The sequence below is a fragment of the Bombina bombina genome, chromosome 2 (assembly GCF_027579735.1).
Source record: "Bombina bombina isolate aBomBom1 chromosome 2, aBomBom1.pri, whole genome shotgun sequence".
NCBI lineage: Eukaryota > Metazoa > Chordata > Amphibia > Anura > Bombinatoridae > Bombina > Bombina bombina.
The window spans coordinates 58,695,175-58,709,844 of NC_069500.1; the positions used below are offsets into that span (position 1 = coordinate 58,695,175).

Genomic DNA, 14,670 nt, shown 5'->3' on the forward strand with positions numbered 1-14,670 from the left:
TCTCTGGTTTGCCCCAACGTCGAAGTATTTGGGCAAAGACCTCCGGATGAAGTTCCCACTCCCCCGGATGAAAAGTCTGACGACTTAAGAAATCCGCCTCCCAGTTCTCCACTCCCGGGATGTGGATTGCTGACAGGTGGCCAGAGTGAGACTCTGCCCAGCGAATTATCTTTGATACTTCCATCATTGCTAGGGAGCTTCTTGTCCCTCCCTGATGGTTGATGTAAGCTACAGTCGTGATGTTGTCCGACTGAAACCTGATGAACCCCCGAGTTGTTAACTGGGGCCAAGCCAGAAGGGCATTGAGAACTGCTCTCAATTCCAGAATGTTTATTGGTAGGAGACTCTCCTCCTGATTCCATTGTCCCTGAGCCTTCAGAGAATTCCAGACAGCGCCCCAACCTAGTAGGCTGGCGTCTGTTGTTACAATTGTCCAGTCCGGCCTGCTGAATGGCATCCCCCTGGACAGATGTGGCCGAGAAAGCCACCATAGAAGAGAATTTCTGGTCTCTTGATCCAGATTCAGAGTAGGGGACAAGTCTGAGTAATCCCCATTCCACTGACTTAGCATGCACAATTGCAGCGGCCTGAGATGTAGGCGTGCAAAGGGTACTATGTCCATTGCTGCTACCATTAAGCCGATCACCTCCATGCATTGAGCTACTGACGGGTGTTGAATGGAATGAAGGACACGGCATGCATTTTGAAGCTTTGTTAACCTGTCTTCTGTCAGGTAAATCTTCATTTCTACAGAATCTATAAGAGTCCCCAAGAAGGGAACTCTTGTGAGTGGAAAGAGAGAACTCTTCTTTTCGTTCACCTTCCATCCATGCGACCTTAGAAATGCCAGTACTAACTCTGTATGAGACTTGGCAGTTTGAAAGCTTGAAGCTTGTATCAGAATGTCGTCTAGGTACGGAGCTACCGCAATTCCTCGCGGTCTTAGTACCGCCAGAAGAGCACCCAGAACCTTTGTGAAGATTCTCGGAGCCGTAGCCAATCCGAATGGAAGAGCTACAAACTGGTAATGCCTGTCTAGAAAGGCAAACCTTAGATACCGGTAATGATCTTTGTGAATCGGTATGTGAAGGTAAGCATCCTTTAAATCCACTGTGGTCATGTACTGACCCTTTTGGATCATGGGTAAAATTGTCCGAATAGTCTCCATTTTGAACGATGGAACTCTTAGGAATTTGTTTAGGATCTTTAAATCCAGGATTGGCCTGAAAGTTCCCTCTTTTTTGGGAACCACAAACAGATTTGAGTAAAACCCTTGTCCCTGTTCCGACCGTGGAACTGGATGGATTAATCCCATTAATAAAAGCTCTTGTACGCAGCGTAGAAACGCCTCTTTCTTTATTTGGTTTGTTGACAACCTTGACAGATGAAATCTCTCTCTTGGGGGAGAGTATTTGAAGTCCAGAAGGTATCCCTGAGATATTATCTCTAGCGCCCAGGGATCCTGGACATCTCTTGCCCAAGCCTGGGCGAAGAGAGAAAGTCTGCCCCCCACTAGATCCGTTCCCGGATCGGGGGCCCTCAATTCATGCTGTTTTGGGGGCACCAGCAGGTTTCCTGGCCTGCTTGCCCTTGTTCCAGGACTGGTTAGGTCTCCAGCCTTGTCTGTAGCGAGCAACAGATCCTTCTTGTTTTGGAGCAGAGGAAGTTGATGCTGCTCCTGCTTTGAAATTCCGAAAGGAACGAAAATTAGATTGTCTAGCCTTAGGTTTGGCTCTGTCTTGAGGCAGGGCATGGCCTTTACCTCCTGTAATGTCAGCAATAATTTCTTTCAATCCGGGCCCGAATAAGGTCTGCCCTTTGAAAGGTATATTAAGAAATTTAGACTTAGAAGTAACGTCAGCTGACCAGGATTTTAGCCACAGTGCTCTGCGCGCCTGAATGGCGAATCCGGAATTCTTAGCCGTAAGCTTAGTTAAATGTACTACGGCATCTGAAATAAATGAGTTAGCTAACTTAAGAGCTTTAAGCCTGTGTGTAATCTCATCTAATGGAGCTGATTCAAGTGTCCCTTCCAGAGACTCAAACCAAAATGCTGCTGCAGCCGTGACAGGCGCAATGCATGCAAGGGGTTGCAATATAAAACCTTGTTGAACAAACATTTTCTTAAGGTAACCCTCTAACTTTTTATCCATTGGATCTGAAAAGGCACAGCTATCCTCCACCGGGATAGTGGTACGCTTAGCTAAAGTAGAAACTGCTCCCTCCACCTTAGGGATCGTTTGCCATAAGTCCCGTGTGGTGGTGTCTATTGGAAACATCTTTCTAAATATCGGAGGGGGTGAGAATGGCACACCGGGTCTATCCCACTCCTTAGTAACAATTTCAGTAAGTCTCTTAGGTATAGGAAAAACGTCAGTACTCGACGGTACCGCAAAATATTTATCCAACTTACACATTTTTTCTGGTATTGCAACTGTGTTACAATCATTCAGAGCCGCTAACACCTCCCCTAGTAATACACGGAGGTTTTCCAGCTTAAATTTAAAATTTGAAATATCTGAATCCAATCTGTTTGGATCAGAACCGTCAGCCGCAGAATGAAGCTCTCCGTCCTCATGTTCTGCAAGTTGTGACGCAGTATCTGACATGGCCCTAACATTATCAGCGCACTCTGTTCTCACCCCAGAGTGATCACGCTTACCTCTTAGTTCTGGTAATTTAGCCAAAACTTCAGTCATAACAGTAGCCATATCCTGTAATGTGATTTGTAATGGCCGCCCAGATGTACTCGGCGCCACAATATCACGCACCCCCCGAGCGGGAGATGCAGGTACTGACACGTGAGGCGAGTTAGTCGGCATAACTCTCCCCTCGTTGTTTGGTGAAATGTGTTCAATTTGTACAGATTGACTTTTATTTAAAGTAGCATCAATACAGTTAGTACATAAATTTCTATTGGGCTCCACTTTGGCATTAGCACATATAGCACAGATGTCTTCCTCTGAATCAGACATGTTTAACACACTAGCAAATAAACTAACAACTTGGAAATACTTTTCAAGTAATTTACTATAATATGAAAACGTACTGTGCCTATAAGAAGCACAGAAAGAGTTATGACAGTTGAAAGTTAATAAACTGAAAGGTTATAGCATCAAATCTTTGTAAAAAACACAATTTTAGCAAAGGCTTGTTCCCATTAGCGAAGGATAACTAACCCTGATAGCAGAAAAAAAAGTTACAGAAATAAACGTTTTTTATCACAGTCAACTACAATCTCACAGCTCTGCTGTGAATGATTACCTCCCTCAAAACAAGTTTTGAAGACCCCTGAGTTCTGTAGAGATGAACCGGATCATGCAGGAAATACAATGAGCTTCTGACTGAATTTTTTGACCTCCCCCTCACACACAACAGTGAGAGAGATCAGTAAACTGTCATAAATTAAATAAAACAACTGCCAAGTGGAAAAAATAATGCCCAAAACATTTTATTCACCCAGTACCTCAGAAAATGAAACGATTTTACATGCCAGCAAAAAACGTTTAACATAAATTAAGTGTTATTAAAGAGCCTGTTGCCAGTCCCTGCAAATTAGGCTAAAGTCTTATGCACACAGTATAATTCCAGTGAAGTGCCATTCCCCAGAATACTGAAGTGTAAAATATACATACATGACAGCCTGATACCAGATGCTGCTACTGCATTTAAGGCTGAGTTTACATTATATCGGTATGGCAGAATTTTCTCATCAATTCCATTGTCAGAAAATAATAAGCTGCTACATACCTCTTTGCAGATTAATCTGCCAGCTGTCCCCTGATCTGAAGTTTACCTCTCCTCAGATGGCCGAGAAACAGCAATATGATCTTAACTACGCCGGCTAAAATCATAGTAAAAACTCAGGTAGATTCTTCTTCAAATTCTACCAGAGAAGGAATAACACACTCCGGTGCTATTATAAAATAACAAACTTTTGATTGAAGGTATAAAACTAAATATAATCACCATAGTCCTCTCACACATCCTATCTAGTCGTTGGGTGCAAGAGAATGACTGGTAATGGCAGTTAGGGGAGGAGCTATATAGCAGCTCTGCTGGGTGAATCCTCTTGCACTTCCTGTTGGGGAGGAGTTAATATCCCATAAGTAATGGATGATCCGTGGACTGGATACACTTAACAAGAGAAACCAGGTGCGTAAAGAATGCCAAAAAATGAGCATTATCGCACTTTCCATAGCGCTGACATTAAAAGTTAAGCCAAAACCTTCTTTTGTTGTGCGGTATAGTGTGTTAAGCTCCATACCGAACAAAACCCAAGGCCTGACTTTACGTGCTCGTGCATGCTTTCCCCTATAGACATCAATGGGAAGAAAGTGTAAAAAAAAATAACACCTGCAATCGCGGAATGACGATCGCCGTAACGCAACCCCATTGATGTCTATGGGGAAAAGAAAGTTATGTTAAAACCCAACACCCTAACATAAATACCCCTAATCCGCCGACCCCGACATCGCCAACACTAATAAAGGTTAATAACCCCTAACCCACCGCCCCTCGACACTAAAGTTATTAAGCTCTAAACCGCCAGCCCCCCACATCGCTACTAACTAAACCTATTAACCCCTAAACAACCGGCACCCAACATCGCTACTAATAAACTAAACCTATTAACCCCCTAAACCGCCGGCCCCCAACATCGCAAATCACTAAATTAAACTATTAACCCCTAACACCCCCTTAACTTTAAATTTAGTTTACAATATAACTATCTTAAAATAAATAAATAAAAAAAATAAGATTAAACTATAAATAAACATAACTATTTAAAGAAAAAAAAAATTACAAATAAAAAAAACGAAATTACAAGATTAAAAAAAACTAATACTACGAAAAAAAAAAATCTAACATTATCAGAAAATAAAATTACGGAAAATAAAAAAACACTAGCGGCTAGATTTAGAGTTCGGCGGTAAAAGGGCTGTTAACGCTCCGCGGGTTTTTTTCTGGCCGCACCATAAATTTAACTCTGGTATCGAGAGTTCAAACAAATGCTGCGTTAGGCTCCAAAAAAGGAGCGTAGAGCATTTTTACCGCAAATGCAACTCTCGATACCAGAGTTGCTTACGGACGCGGCCGGCATCAAAAACGTGCTCGTGCACGATTCTCCCATAGGAAACAATGGGGCTGTTTGAGCTGAAAAAAAACCTAACACCTGCAAAAAAGCAGCGTTCAGCTCCTAACGCAGCCCCATTGTTTCCTATGGGGAAACACCTCCTAAGTCTGCACCTAACACCCTAACATGTACCCCGAGTCTAAACACCCCTAACCTTACACTTATTAACCCCTAATCTGCCGCCCCCGCTATCGCTGACCCCTGCATTACACTTTTAACCCCTAATCTGCCGCTCCGTAAACCGCCGCCACCTACGTTATCCCTATGTACCCCTAATCTGCTGCCCTAACATCGCCGACCCCTATGTTATATTTATTAACCCCTAATCTGCCCCCCACAACGTCGCCGACACCTACCTACACTTATTAACCCCTAATCTGCCGAGCGGACCTGAGCGCTACTATAATAAAGTTATTAACCCCTAATCCGCCTCACTAACCCTATCATAAATAGTATTAACCCCTAATCTGCCCTCCCTAACATCGCCGACACCTACCTTCAATTATTAACCCCTAATCTTCCGACCGGAGCTCACCGCTATTCTAATAAATGTATTAACCCCTAAAGCTAAGTCTAACCCTAACACTAACACCCCCCTAAGTTAAATATAATTTTTATCTAACGAAATAAATTAACTCTTATTAAATAAATAATTCCTATTTAAAGCTAAATACTTACCTGTAAAATACATCCTAATATAGCTACAATATAAATTATAATTATATTATAGCTATTTTAGGATTAATATTTATTTTACAGGCAACTTTGTAATTATTTTAACCAGGTACAATAGCTATTAAATAGTTAAGAACTATTTAATAGTTACCTAGTTAAAATAATTACAAATTTACCTGTAAAATAAATCCTAACCTAAGATATAATTAAACCTAACACTACCCTATCAATAAAATAATTAAATAAACTACCTACAATTACCTACAATTAACCTAACACTACACTATCAATACATTAATTAAACACAATTGCTACAAATAAATAAAATTAAATAAACTATCTAAAGTACAAAAAATAAAAAAGAACTAAGTTACAGAAAATAATAAAATATTTACAAACATAAGAAAAATATTACAACAATTTTAAACTAATTACACCTACTCTAAGCCCCCTAATAAAATAACAAAGCCCCCCAAAATAAAAAATTCCCTACCCTATTCTAAAATACAAATATTACAAGCTCTTTTACCTTACCAGCCCTGAACAGGGCCCTTTGCGGGGCATGCCCCAAGAATTTCAGCTCTTTTGCCTGTAAAAAAAAACATACTATACCCCCCCCCCAACATTACAACCCACCACCCACATACCCCTAATCTAACCCAAACCCCCCTTAAATAAACCTAACACTACCCCCCTGATGATCTTCCTACCTTGTCTTCACCATGCCAGGTTCACCGATCCGTCCTGGCTCCAAGATCTTCATCCAAGCCAAGCGGGGGCTAGACATCCACTGAAGAAGTCCAGAAGAGGGTCCAAAGTCTTCCTCCTATCCGGCAAGAAGAGGACATCCGGACCGGCAAACATCTTCTCCAAGCGGCATCTTCTATCTTCTTCCATCCGATGACGACCGGCTCCATCTTGAAGACCTCCAGCGCGGATCCATCCTCTTCTTCCGACGACTAGACGACGAATGACGGTTCCTTTAAGGGACGTCATCCAAGATGGCGTCCCTCGAATTCCGATTGGCTGATAGGATTCTATCAGCCAATCGGAATTAAGGTAGGAATTTTCTGATTGGCTGATGGAATCAGCCAATCAGAATCAAGTTCAATCCGATTGGCTGATCCAATCAGCCAATCAGATTGAGCTCGCATTCTATTGGCTGTTCCGATCAGCCAATAGAATGCGAGCTCAATCTGATTGGCTGATTGGATCAGCCAATCGGATTGAACTTGATTCTGATTGGCTGATTCCATCAGCCAATCAGAAAATTCCTACCTTAATTCCGATTGGCTGATAGAATCCTATCAGCCAATCGGAATTCGAGGGACGCCATCTTGGATGACGTCCCTTAAAGGAACCGTCATTCGTCGTCTAGTCGTCGGAAGAAGAGGATGGATCCGCGCTGGAGGTCTTCAAGATGGAGCCGGTCGTCATCGGATGGAAGAAGATAGAAGATGCCGCTTGGAGAAGATGTTTGCCGGTCCGGATGTCCTCTTCTTGCCGGATAGGAGGAAGACTTTGGACCCTCTTCTGGACTTCTTCAGTGGATGTCTAGCCCCCGCTTGGCTTGGATGAAGATCTTGGAGCCAGGACGGATCGGTGAACCTGGCATGGTGAAGACAAGGTAGGAAGATCATCAGGGGGGTAGTGTTAGGTTTATTTAAGGGGGGTTTGGGTTAGATTAGGGGTATGTGGGTGGTGGGTTGTAATGTTGGGGGGGGGGTATAGTATGTTTTTTTTTACAGGCAAAAGAGCTGAAATTCTTGGGGCATGCCCCGCAAAGGGCCCTGTTCAGGGCTGGTAAGGTAAAAGAGCTTGTAATATTTGTATTTTAGAATAGGGTAGGGAATTTTTTATTTTGGGGGGCTTTGTTATTTTATTAGGGGGCTTAGAGTAGGTGTAATTAGTTTAAAATTGTTGTAATATTTTTCTTATGTTTGTAAATATTTTATTATTTTCTGTAACTTAGTTCTTTTTTATTTTTTGTACTTTAGATAGTTTATTTAATTTTATTTATTTGTAGCAATTGTGTTTAATTAATGTATTGATAGTGTAGTGTTAGGTTAATTGTAGGTAGTTTATTTAATTATTTTATTGATAGGGTAGTGTTAGGTTTAATTATATCTTAGGTTAGGATTTATTTTACAGGTAAATTTGTAATTATTTTAACTAGGTAACTATTAAATAGTTCTTAACTATTTAATAGCTATTGTACCTGGTTAAAATAATTACAAAGTTGCCTGTAAAATAAATATTAATCCTAAAATAGCTATAATATAATTATAATTTATATTGTAGCTATATTAGGATGTATTTTACAGGTAAGTATTTAGCTTTAAATAGGAATTATTTATTTAATAAGAGTTAATTTATTTCGTTAGATAAAAATTATATTTAACTTAGGGGGGTGTTAGTGTTAGGGTTAGACTTAGCTTTAGGGGTTAATACATTTATTAGAATAGCGGTGAGCTCCGGTCGGAAGATTAGGGGTTAATAATTTAAGGTAGGTGTCGGCGATGTTAGGGAGGGCAGATTAGGGGTTAATACTATTTATGATAGGGTTAGTGAGGCGGATTAGGGGTTAATAACTTTATTATAGTAGCGCTCAGGTCCGCTCGGCAGATTAGGGGTTAATAAGTGTAGGTAGGTGTCGGCGACGTTGTGGGGGGCAGATTAGGGGTTAATAAATATAACATAGGGGTCGGCGATGTTAGGGGTAGCAGATTAGGGGTACATAGGGATAACGTAGGTGGCGGCGATTTGCGGTCGGAAGATTAGGGGTTAATTATTTTAAGTAGCTTGCGGCGACGTTGTGGGGGGCAAGTTAGGGGTTAATAGATATAATACAGGGGTCGGCGGTGTTAGGGGCAGCAGATTAGGGGTACATAAGTATAACGTAGGTGGCGGTCGGCAGATTAGGGGTTAAAAATTTTAATCGAGTGGCGGCGATGTGGGGGGACCTCGGTTTAGGGGTACATAGGTAGTTTATGGGTGTTAGTGTACTTTAGGGTACAGTAGTTAAGAGCTTTATAAACCGGCGTTAGCCAGAAAGCTCTTAACTCCTGCTATTTTCAGGCGGCTGGAATCTTGTCGTTAGAGCTCTAACGCTCACTGCAGAAACGACTCTAAATACCAGCGTTAGAAAGATCCCATTGAAAAGATAGGCTACGCAAATGGCGTAGGGGGATCTGCGGTATGGAAAAGTCGCGGCTGAAAAGTGAGCGTTAGACCCTTTAATCACTGACTCCAAATACCAGCGGGCGCCCAAAACCAGCGTTAGGAGCCTCTAACGCTGGTTTTGACGGCTACCGCCGAACTCTAAATCTAGGCCTAAGATTATAAAAATTATAAAAATAAAAAAGCGCTATTCTAAAAAAAAAAAAACAACTAATACTAACTCCAGGAAATCTATTCACAGTTCCTAAATTCCGGACCACCATTTTGATCCAGGCGGCGACATCTTCCTCCATCGTGGGGGCATCTTCTTTCTTCATCCAGGTGGCGCAGAGCTGTGGCGGCACAGAGCAGCGCTGTCCAGGACCAGTGGTGACATCCAGCGCAGAACGTCCTCCTCATGCGATTGGCCGCCGCACACTGAAGCTTGAATGCAAGGTACCCCTTTTATATTGGGGTACCGCTGCATTCCTATTGGTTGAAAAATTCAAATCAGCCAATAGGATATTTATATATTATATATAAATATATTAGTTGCGCATTTCCTGTTTCTGCGCCTCTCTCTCCAGGGGTGCTTTTTGTCTAGCCAGTGAGCTTCTTTCCCACAGACCAGTTGTGCGTTTCCTGTTTCTGTCTCCTCTCTCTCACCAGGGGTGCGCTTTATGCAGTCTATGGGCCAGCCATAGAAAGGGTGACACATGCTCCAGGATTATGAAGTAATGCACTAAGTTCCATGTTTCCTTAAAGGGGCATGGAAGCCATATACGGGGGGTAAATGACCATAATATTCTCTTTCAAGTCACTTTGCATTAAACAGATCACGGACTACAACCCCTTTGGGTTTGCAGACTTTTCTTCTGTTAAGAATAATCATTACCTGGCCTGGCCATCAATCTGATACGGTAACTAGATAGAAGATTAACTGTAGCTACCATAATGAAATATTGCCAGTTTTCAAGTAAATCAAGCTTGATACATAACAGGCTTCTTAGAAAAACAATGCACTTAAACATGTTATATGTAATGTTATGCATCCTTGATATTTCTCTATTCTTTTATAACACATTTAGAAAGAAAAAAAGTGAAACTGTACACAGCAATTCACTAGTGTAAATAATGTTTAGGAATCAGTAACAAATCCACACCTGTTTAATACTTTCAGAAATAATGCCCGTGTACGGTTTGTCGGAAATATACTTCTGGTACGCTTCCAGTACCATGAGGGCAACTTCAACATGAACTGAAGCATCAAGATAGAGAGAATTCTGGAAAGAGAGAAAGAAAAAAAAAGTAAACATTAAAAAGAGAAATATGAACAGCATTTAAATATCTTGTCTGGAAAAGTATGGTCTGGTCAGAATTGTATTGTTGGAAGAAATTAATCTGCTACAGGAAATGATCTGTTTACAACTCAAATGATCTAAAATAGTCTTCACACAAAGGTTCTCAGATGGACATGTTTGACATTCTTATTGAGTATGTCTAGAACTCAGATTATTGGGTTAAACAGATATTTTTAACCCAATAAAAAAGGGCATTTTTGTGGGTACAAAATGCACAAATATCTGGATGTTATATTAGGTAAGACAATGCAACTGAGTTTACAGATTTTATATTCAAGAAAAAACATAATTTATGCTTACCTGATAAATTCCTTTCTTCTGTAGTGTGATCAGTCCACGGGTCATCATTACTTCTGGGACATTACTCCTCCCCAACAGGAAGTGCAAGAGGATTCACCCAGCAGAGCTGCATACAGCTCCTCCCCTCTACGTCACTCCCAGTCATTCGACCAAGGACCAACGAGAAAGGAGAAGCCAAGGGTGTAGTGGTGACTGGAGTATAATTTAAAAAATATTTACCTGCCTTAAAAAAAACAGGGCGGGCCGTGGACTGATCACACTACAGAAGAAAGGAATTTATCAGGTAAGCATAAATTATGTTTTCTTCTGTTAAGTGTGATCAGTCCACGGGTCATCATTACTTCTGGGATACCAATACCAAAGCAAAAGTACACGGATGACGGGAGGGATAGGCAGGCTCTTTATACAGAAGGAACCACTGCCTGAAGAACCTTTCTCCCAAAAATAGCCTCCGAGGAAGCAAAAGTGTCAAATTTGTAAAATTTGGAAAAAGTATGAAGCGAAGACCAAGTTGCAGCCTTGCAAATCTGTTCAACAGAGGCCTCATTCTTGAAGGCCCAAGTGGAAGCCACAGCTCTAGTAGAATGAGCTGTAATTCTTTCAGGAGGCTGCTGTCCAGCAGTCTCATAAGCTAAACGTATTATGCTACGAAGCCAAAAGGAAAGAGAGGTAGCAGAAGCCTTTTGACCTCTCCTCTGACCAGAGTAAACGACAAACAGAGAAGACGTTTGTCGAAATTCCTTAGTTGCCTGTAAGTAAAATTTTAGGGCACGAACTACGTCCAGATTGTGCAGTAGACGTTCCTTCTTCGAAGAAGGATTTGGACACAAAGAAGGAACAACAATCTCTTGATTGATATTCCTGTTAGTGACTACCTTAGGTAAGAACCCAGGTTTAGTACGCAGAACTACCTTATCCGAATGAAAAATCAAATAAGGAGAATCACAATGTAAGGCTGATAACTCAGAGACTCTTCGAGCCGAGGAAATAGCCATTAAAAATAGAACTTTCCAAGATAACAACTTTATATCAATGGAATGAAGGGGTTCAAACGGAACGCCCTGTAAAACGTTAAGAACAAGGTTTAAGCTCCATGGCGGAGCAACAGTTTTAAACACAGGCTTAATCCTGGCCAAAGCCTGACAAAAAGCCTGAACGTCTGGAACTTCTGACAGACGTTTGTGTAACAGAATGGACAGAGCTGAGATCTGTCCCTTTAATGAACTAGCAGATAAACCCTTTTCTAAACCTTCTTGTAGAAAAGACAATATCCTAGGAATCCTAACCTTACTCCAAGAGTAACTATTGGATTCACACCAATATAGGTATTTACGCCATATCTTATGGTAAATCCTTCTGGTAACAGGCTTCCTAGCCTGTATTAAGGTATCAATAACTGACTCAGAAAACCCACGTCTTGATAAAATCAAGCGTTCAATTTCCAAGCAGTCAGCTTCAGAGAAGTTAGATTTTGATGTTTGAAAGGACCCTGTATCAGGAGGTCCTGTTTCAGAGGTAGAGACCAAGGTGGACAGGATGACATGTCCACCAGGTCTGCATACCAAGTCCTGCGTGGCCATGCAGGTGCTATTAGAATCACTGATGCTCTCTCCTGTTTGATTCTGGCAATCAATCAAGGAAGCATCGGGAAGGGTGGAAACACGTAAGCCATCCTGAAGTCCCAAGGTGCTGTCAGGGCATCTATCAGGACTGCTCCTGGATCCCTGGATCTGGACCCGTAACGAGGAAGCTTGGCGTTCTGTCGAGACGCCATGAGATCTATCTCTGGTTTGCCCCAACGTCGAAGTATTTGGGCAAAGACCTCCGGATGAAGCTCCCACTCCCCCGGATGAAAAGTCTGACGACTTAAGAAATCCGCCTCCCAGTTCTCCACTCCCGGAATGTGGATTGCTGACAGGTGGCAAGAGTGAGACTCTGCCCAGCGAATTATCTTTGATACTTCCATCATTGCTAGGGAGCTTCTTGTCCCTCCCTGATGGTTGATGTAAGCTACCGTCGTGATGTTGTCCGACTGAAACCTGATGAACCCCTCGAGTTGTCAACTGGGGCCAAGCCAGGAGGGCATTGAGAACTGCTCTCAATTCCAGAATGTTTATTGGCAGGAGACTCTCCTCCTGACTCCATTGTCCCTGAGCTTTCAGAGAATCCCAGACGGCACCCCAACCTAGAAGGCTGGCGTCTGTTGTTACAATTGTCCAGTCTGGTCTGCTGAATGGCATCCCCCTGGACAGATGTGGCCGAGAAAGCCACCATAGAAGAGAATTTCTGGTCTCTTGATCCAGATTCAGAGAAGGGGACAAATCTGAGTAATCCCCATTCCACTGACTTAGCATGCACAGTTGCAGTGGTCTGAGGTGTAAGCGAGCAAAGGGAACTATGTCCATTGCCACTACCATTAAGCCGATTACCTCCATGCATTGAGCCACTGACGGGTGTTGAATGGAATGAAGGGTGCGGCAAGCACTTTGAAGTCTTGTTAACCTGTCCTCTGTCAGGTAAATCTTCATTTCTACAGAATCTATAAGAGTCCCCAGGAAGGGAACTCTTGTGAGTGGAACGAGTGAACTTTTCTTTTCGTTCACCTTCCATCCATGTGACCTTAGAAAAGCCAGTACTAACTCTGTATGAGACTTGGCAGTTTGAAAGCTTGAAGCTTGTATCAGAATGTCGTCTAGGTACGGAGCTACCGAGATTCCCCGCGGTCTTAGTACCGCCAGAAGAGCACCCAGAACCTTTGTGAAGATTCTTGGAGCTGTAGCCAATCCGAATGGAAGAGCTACAAACTGGTAATGCCTGTCTAGGAAGGCAAACCTTAGATACCGGTAATGATCTTTGTGAATCGGTATGTGAAGGTAAGCATCCTTTAAATCCACTGTGGTCATGTACTGACCCTTTTGGATCATGGGTAAAATTGTCCGAATAGTCTCCATTTTGAACGATGGAACTCTTAGGAATTTGTTTAGGATCTTTAAATCCAGGATTGGTCTGAAAGTTCCCTCTTTTTTGGGAACCACAAACAGATTTGAGTAAAACCCTTGTCCCTGTTCCGACCGTGGAACTGGATGGATTACTCCCATTAACAAAAGTTCTTGTACGCAGCGTAGAAACGCCTCTTTCTTTGTTTGGTTTGTTGACAACCTTGACAGATGAAATCTCTCTCTTGGAGGAGAGTATTTGAAGTCCAGAAGGTATCCCTGAGATATTATCTCTAGCGCCCAGGGGTCCTGGACATCTCTTGCCCAAGCCTGGGCGAAGAGAGAAAGTCTGCCCCCCACTAGATCCGATCCCGGATCGGGGGCCCTCAATTCATGCTGTTTTAGGGGCAGCAGCAGGTTTCCTGGCCTGCTTGCCCTTGTTCCAAGACTGGTTAGGTCTCCAGCTTTGTCTGTAGCGAGCAACAGATCCTTCTTGTTTTGGAGCAGTGGAAGTTGATGCTGCTCCTGCTTTGAAATTCCGAAAGGAACGAAAATTAGACTGTCTAGCCTTAGGTTTGGCTCTGTCTTGAGGCAGGGCGTGGCCCTTACCTCCTGTAATGTCAGCGATAATTTCTTTCAAACCGGGCCCAAATAAGGTCTGCCCTTTGAAAGGTATATTAAGTAATTTGGACTTAGAAGTTACATCAGCTGACCAGGATTTTAGCCACAGTGCTCTGCGCGCCTGAATGGCGAATCCGGAATTCTTAGCCGTAAGTTTAGTTAAATGTACTACGGCTTCCGAAATGAATGAATTAGCTAGCTTAAGGATTCTAAGCCTGTCCGTAATGTCGTCCAGAGTAGCTGAACTAAGGTTGTCTTCCAGAGACTCAATCCAGAATGCCGCTGCAGCCGTGACCGGCACAATGCATGCAAGGGGTTGCAATATAAAACCTTGTTGAACAAACATTTTCTTAAGGTAACCCTCTAACTTTTTATCCATTGGATCTGAAAAGGCACAGCTATCCTCCACCGGGATAGTGGTACGCTTAGCTAAAGTAGAAACAGCTCCCTCCACCTTAGGGACCGTTTGCCATAAGTCCCG

At 42.5% G+C, this 14,670-nt stretch overlaps 1 protein-coding gene across 1 annotated transcript in view; it reads right to left on the reverse strand.

Annotated features, from left to right (window-relative positions):
- EPG5 (ectopic P-granules 5 autophagy tethering factor) overlaps positions 1 to 14,670 on the reverse strand; it is a 404,912-nt gene that overhangs the window by 285,704 nt on the left and 104,538 nt on the right. The window contains 1 exon segment of the mRNA XM_053701063.1: positions 10,135 to 10,254. Coding sequence (XP_053557038.1) covers positions 10,135 to 10,254 — 120 coding nt within the window.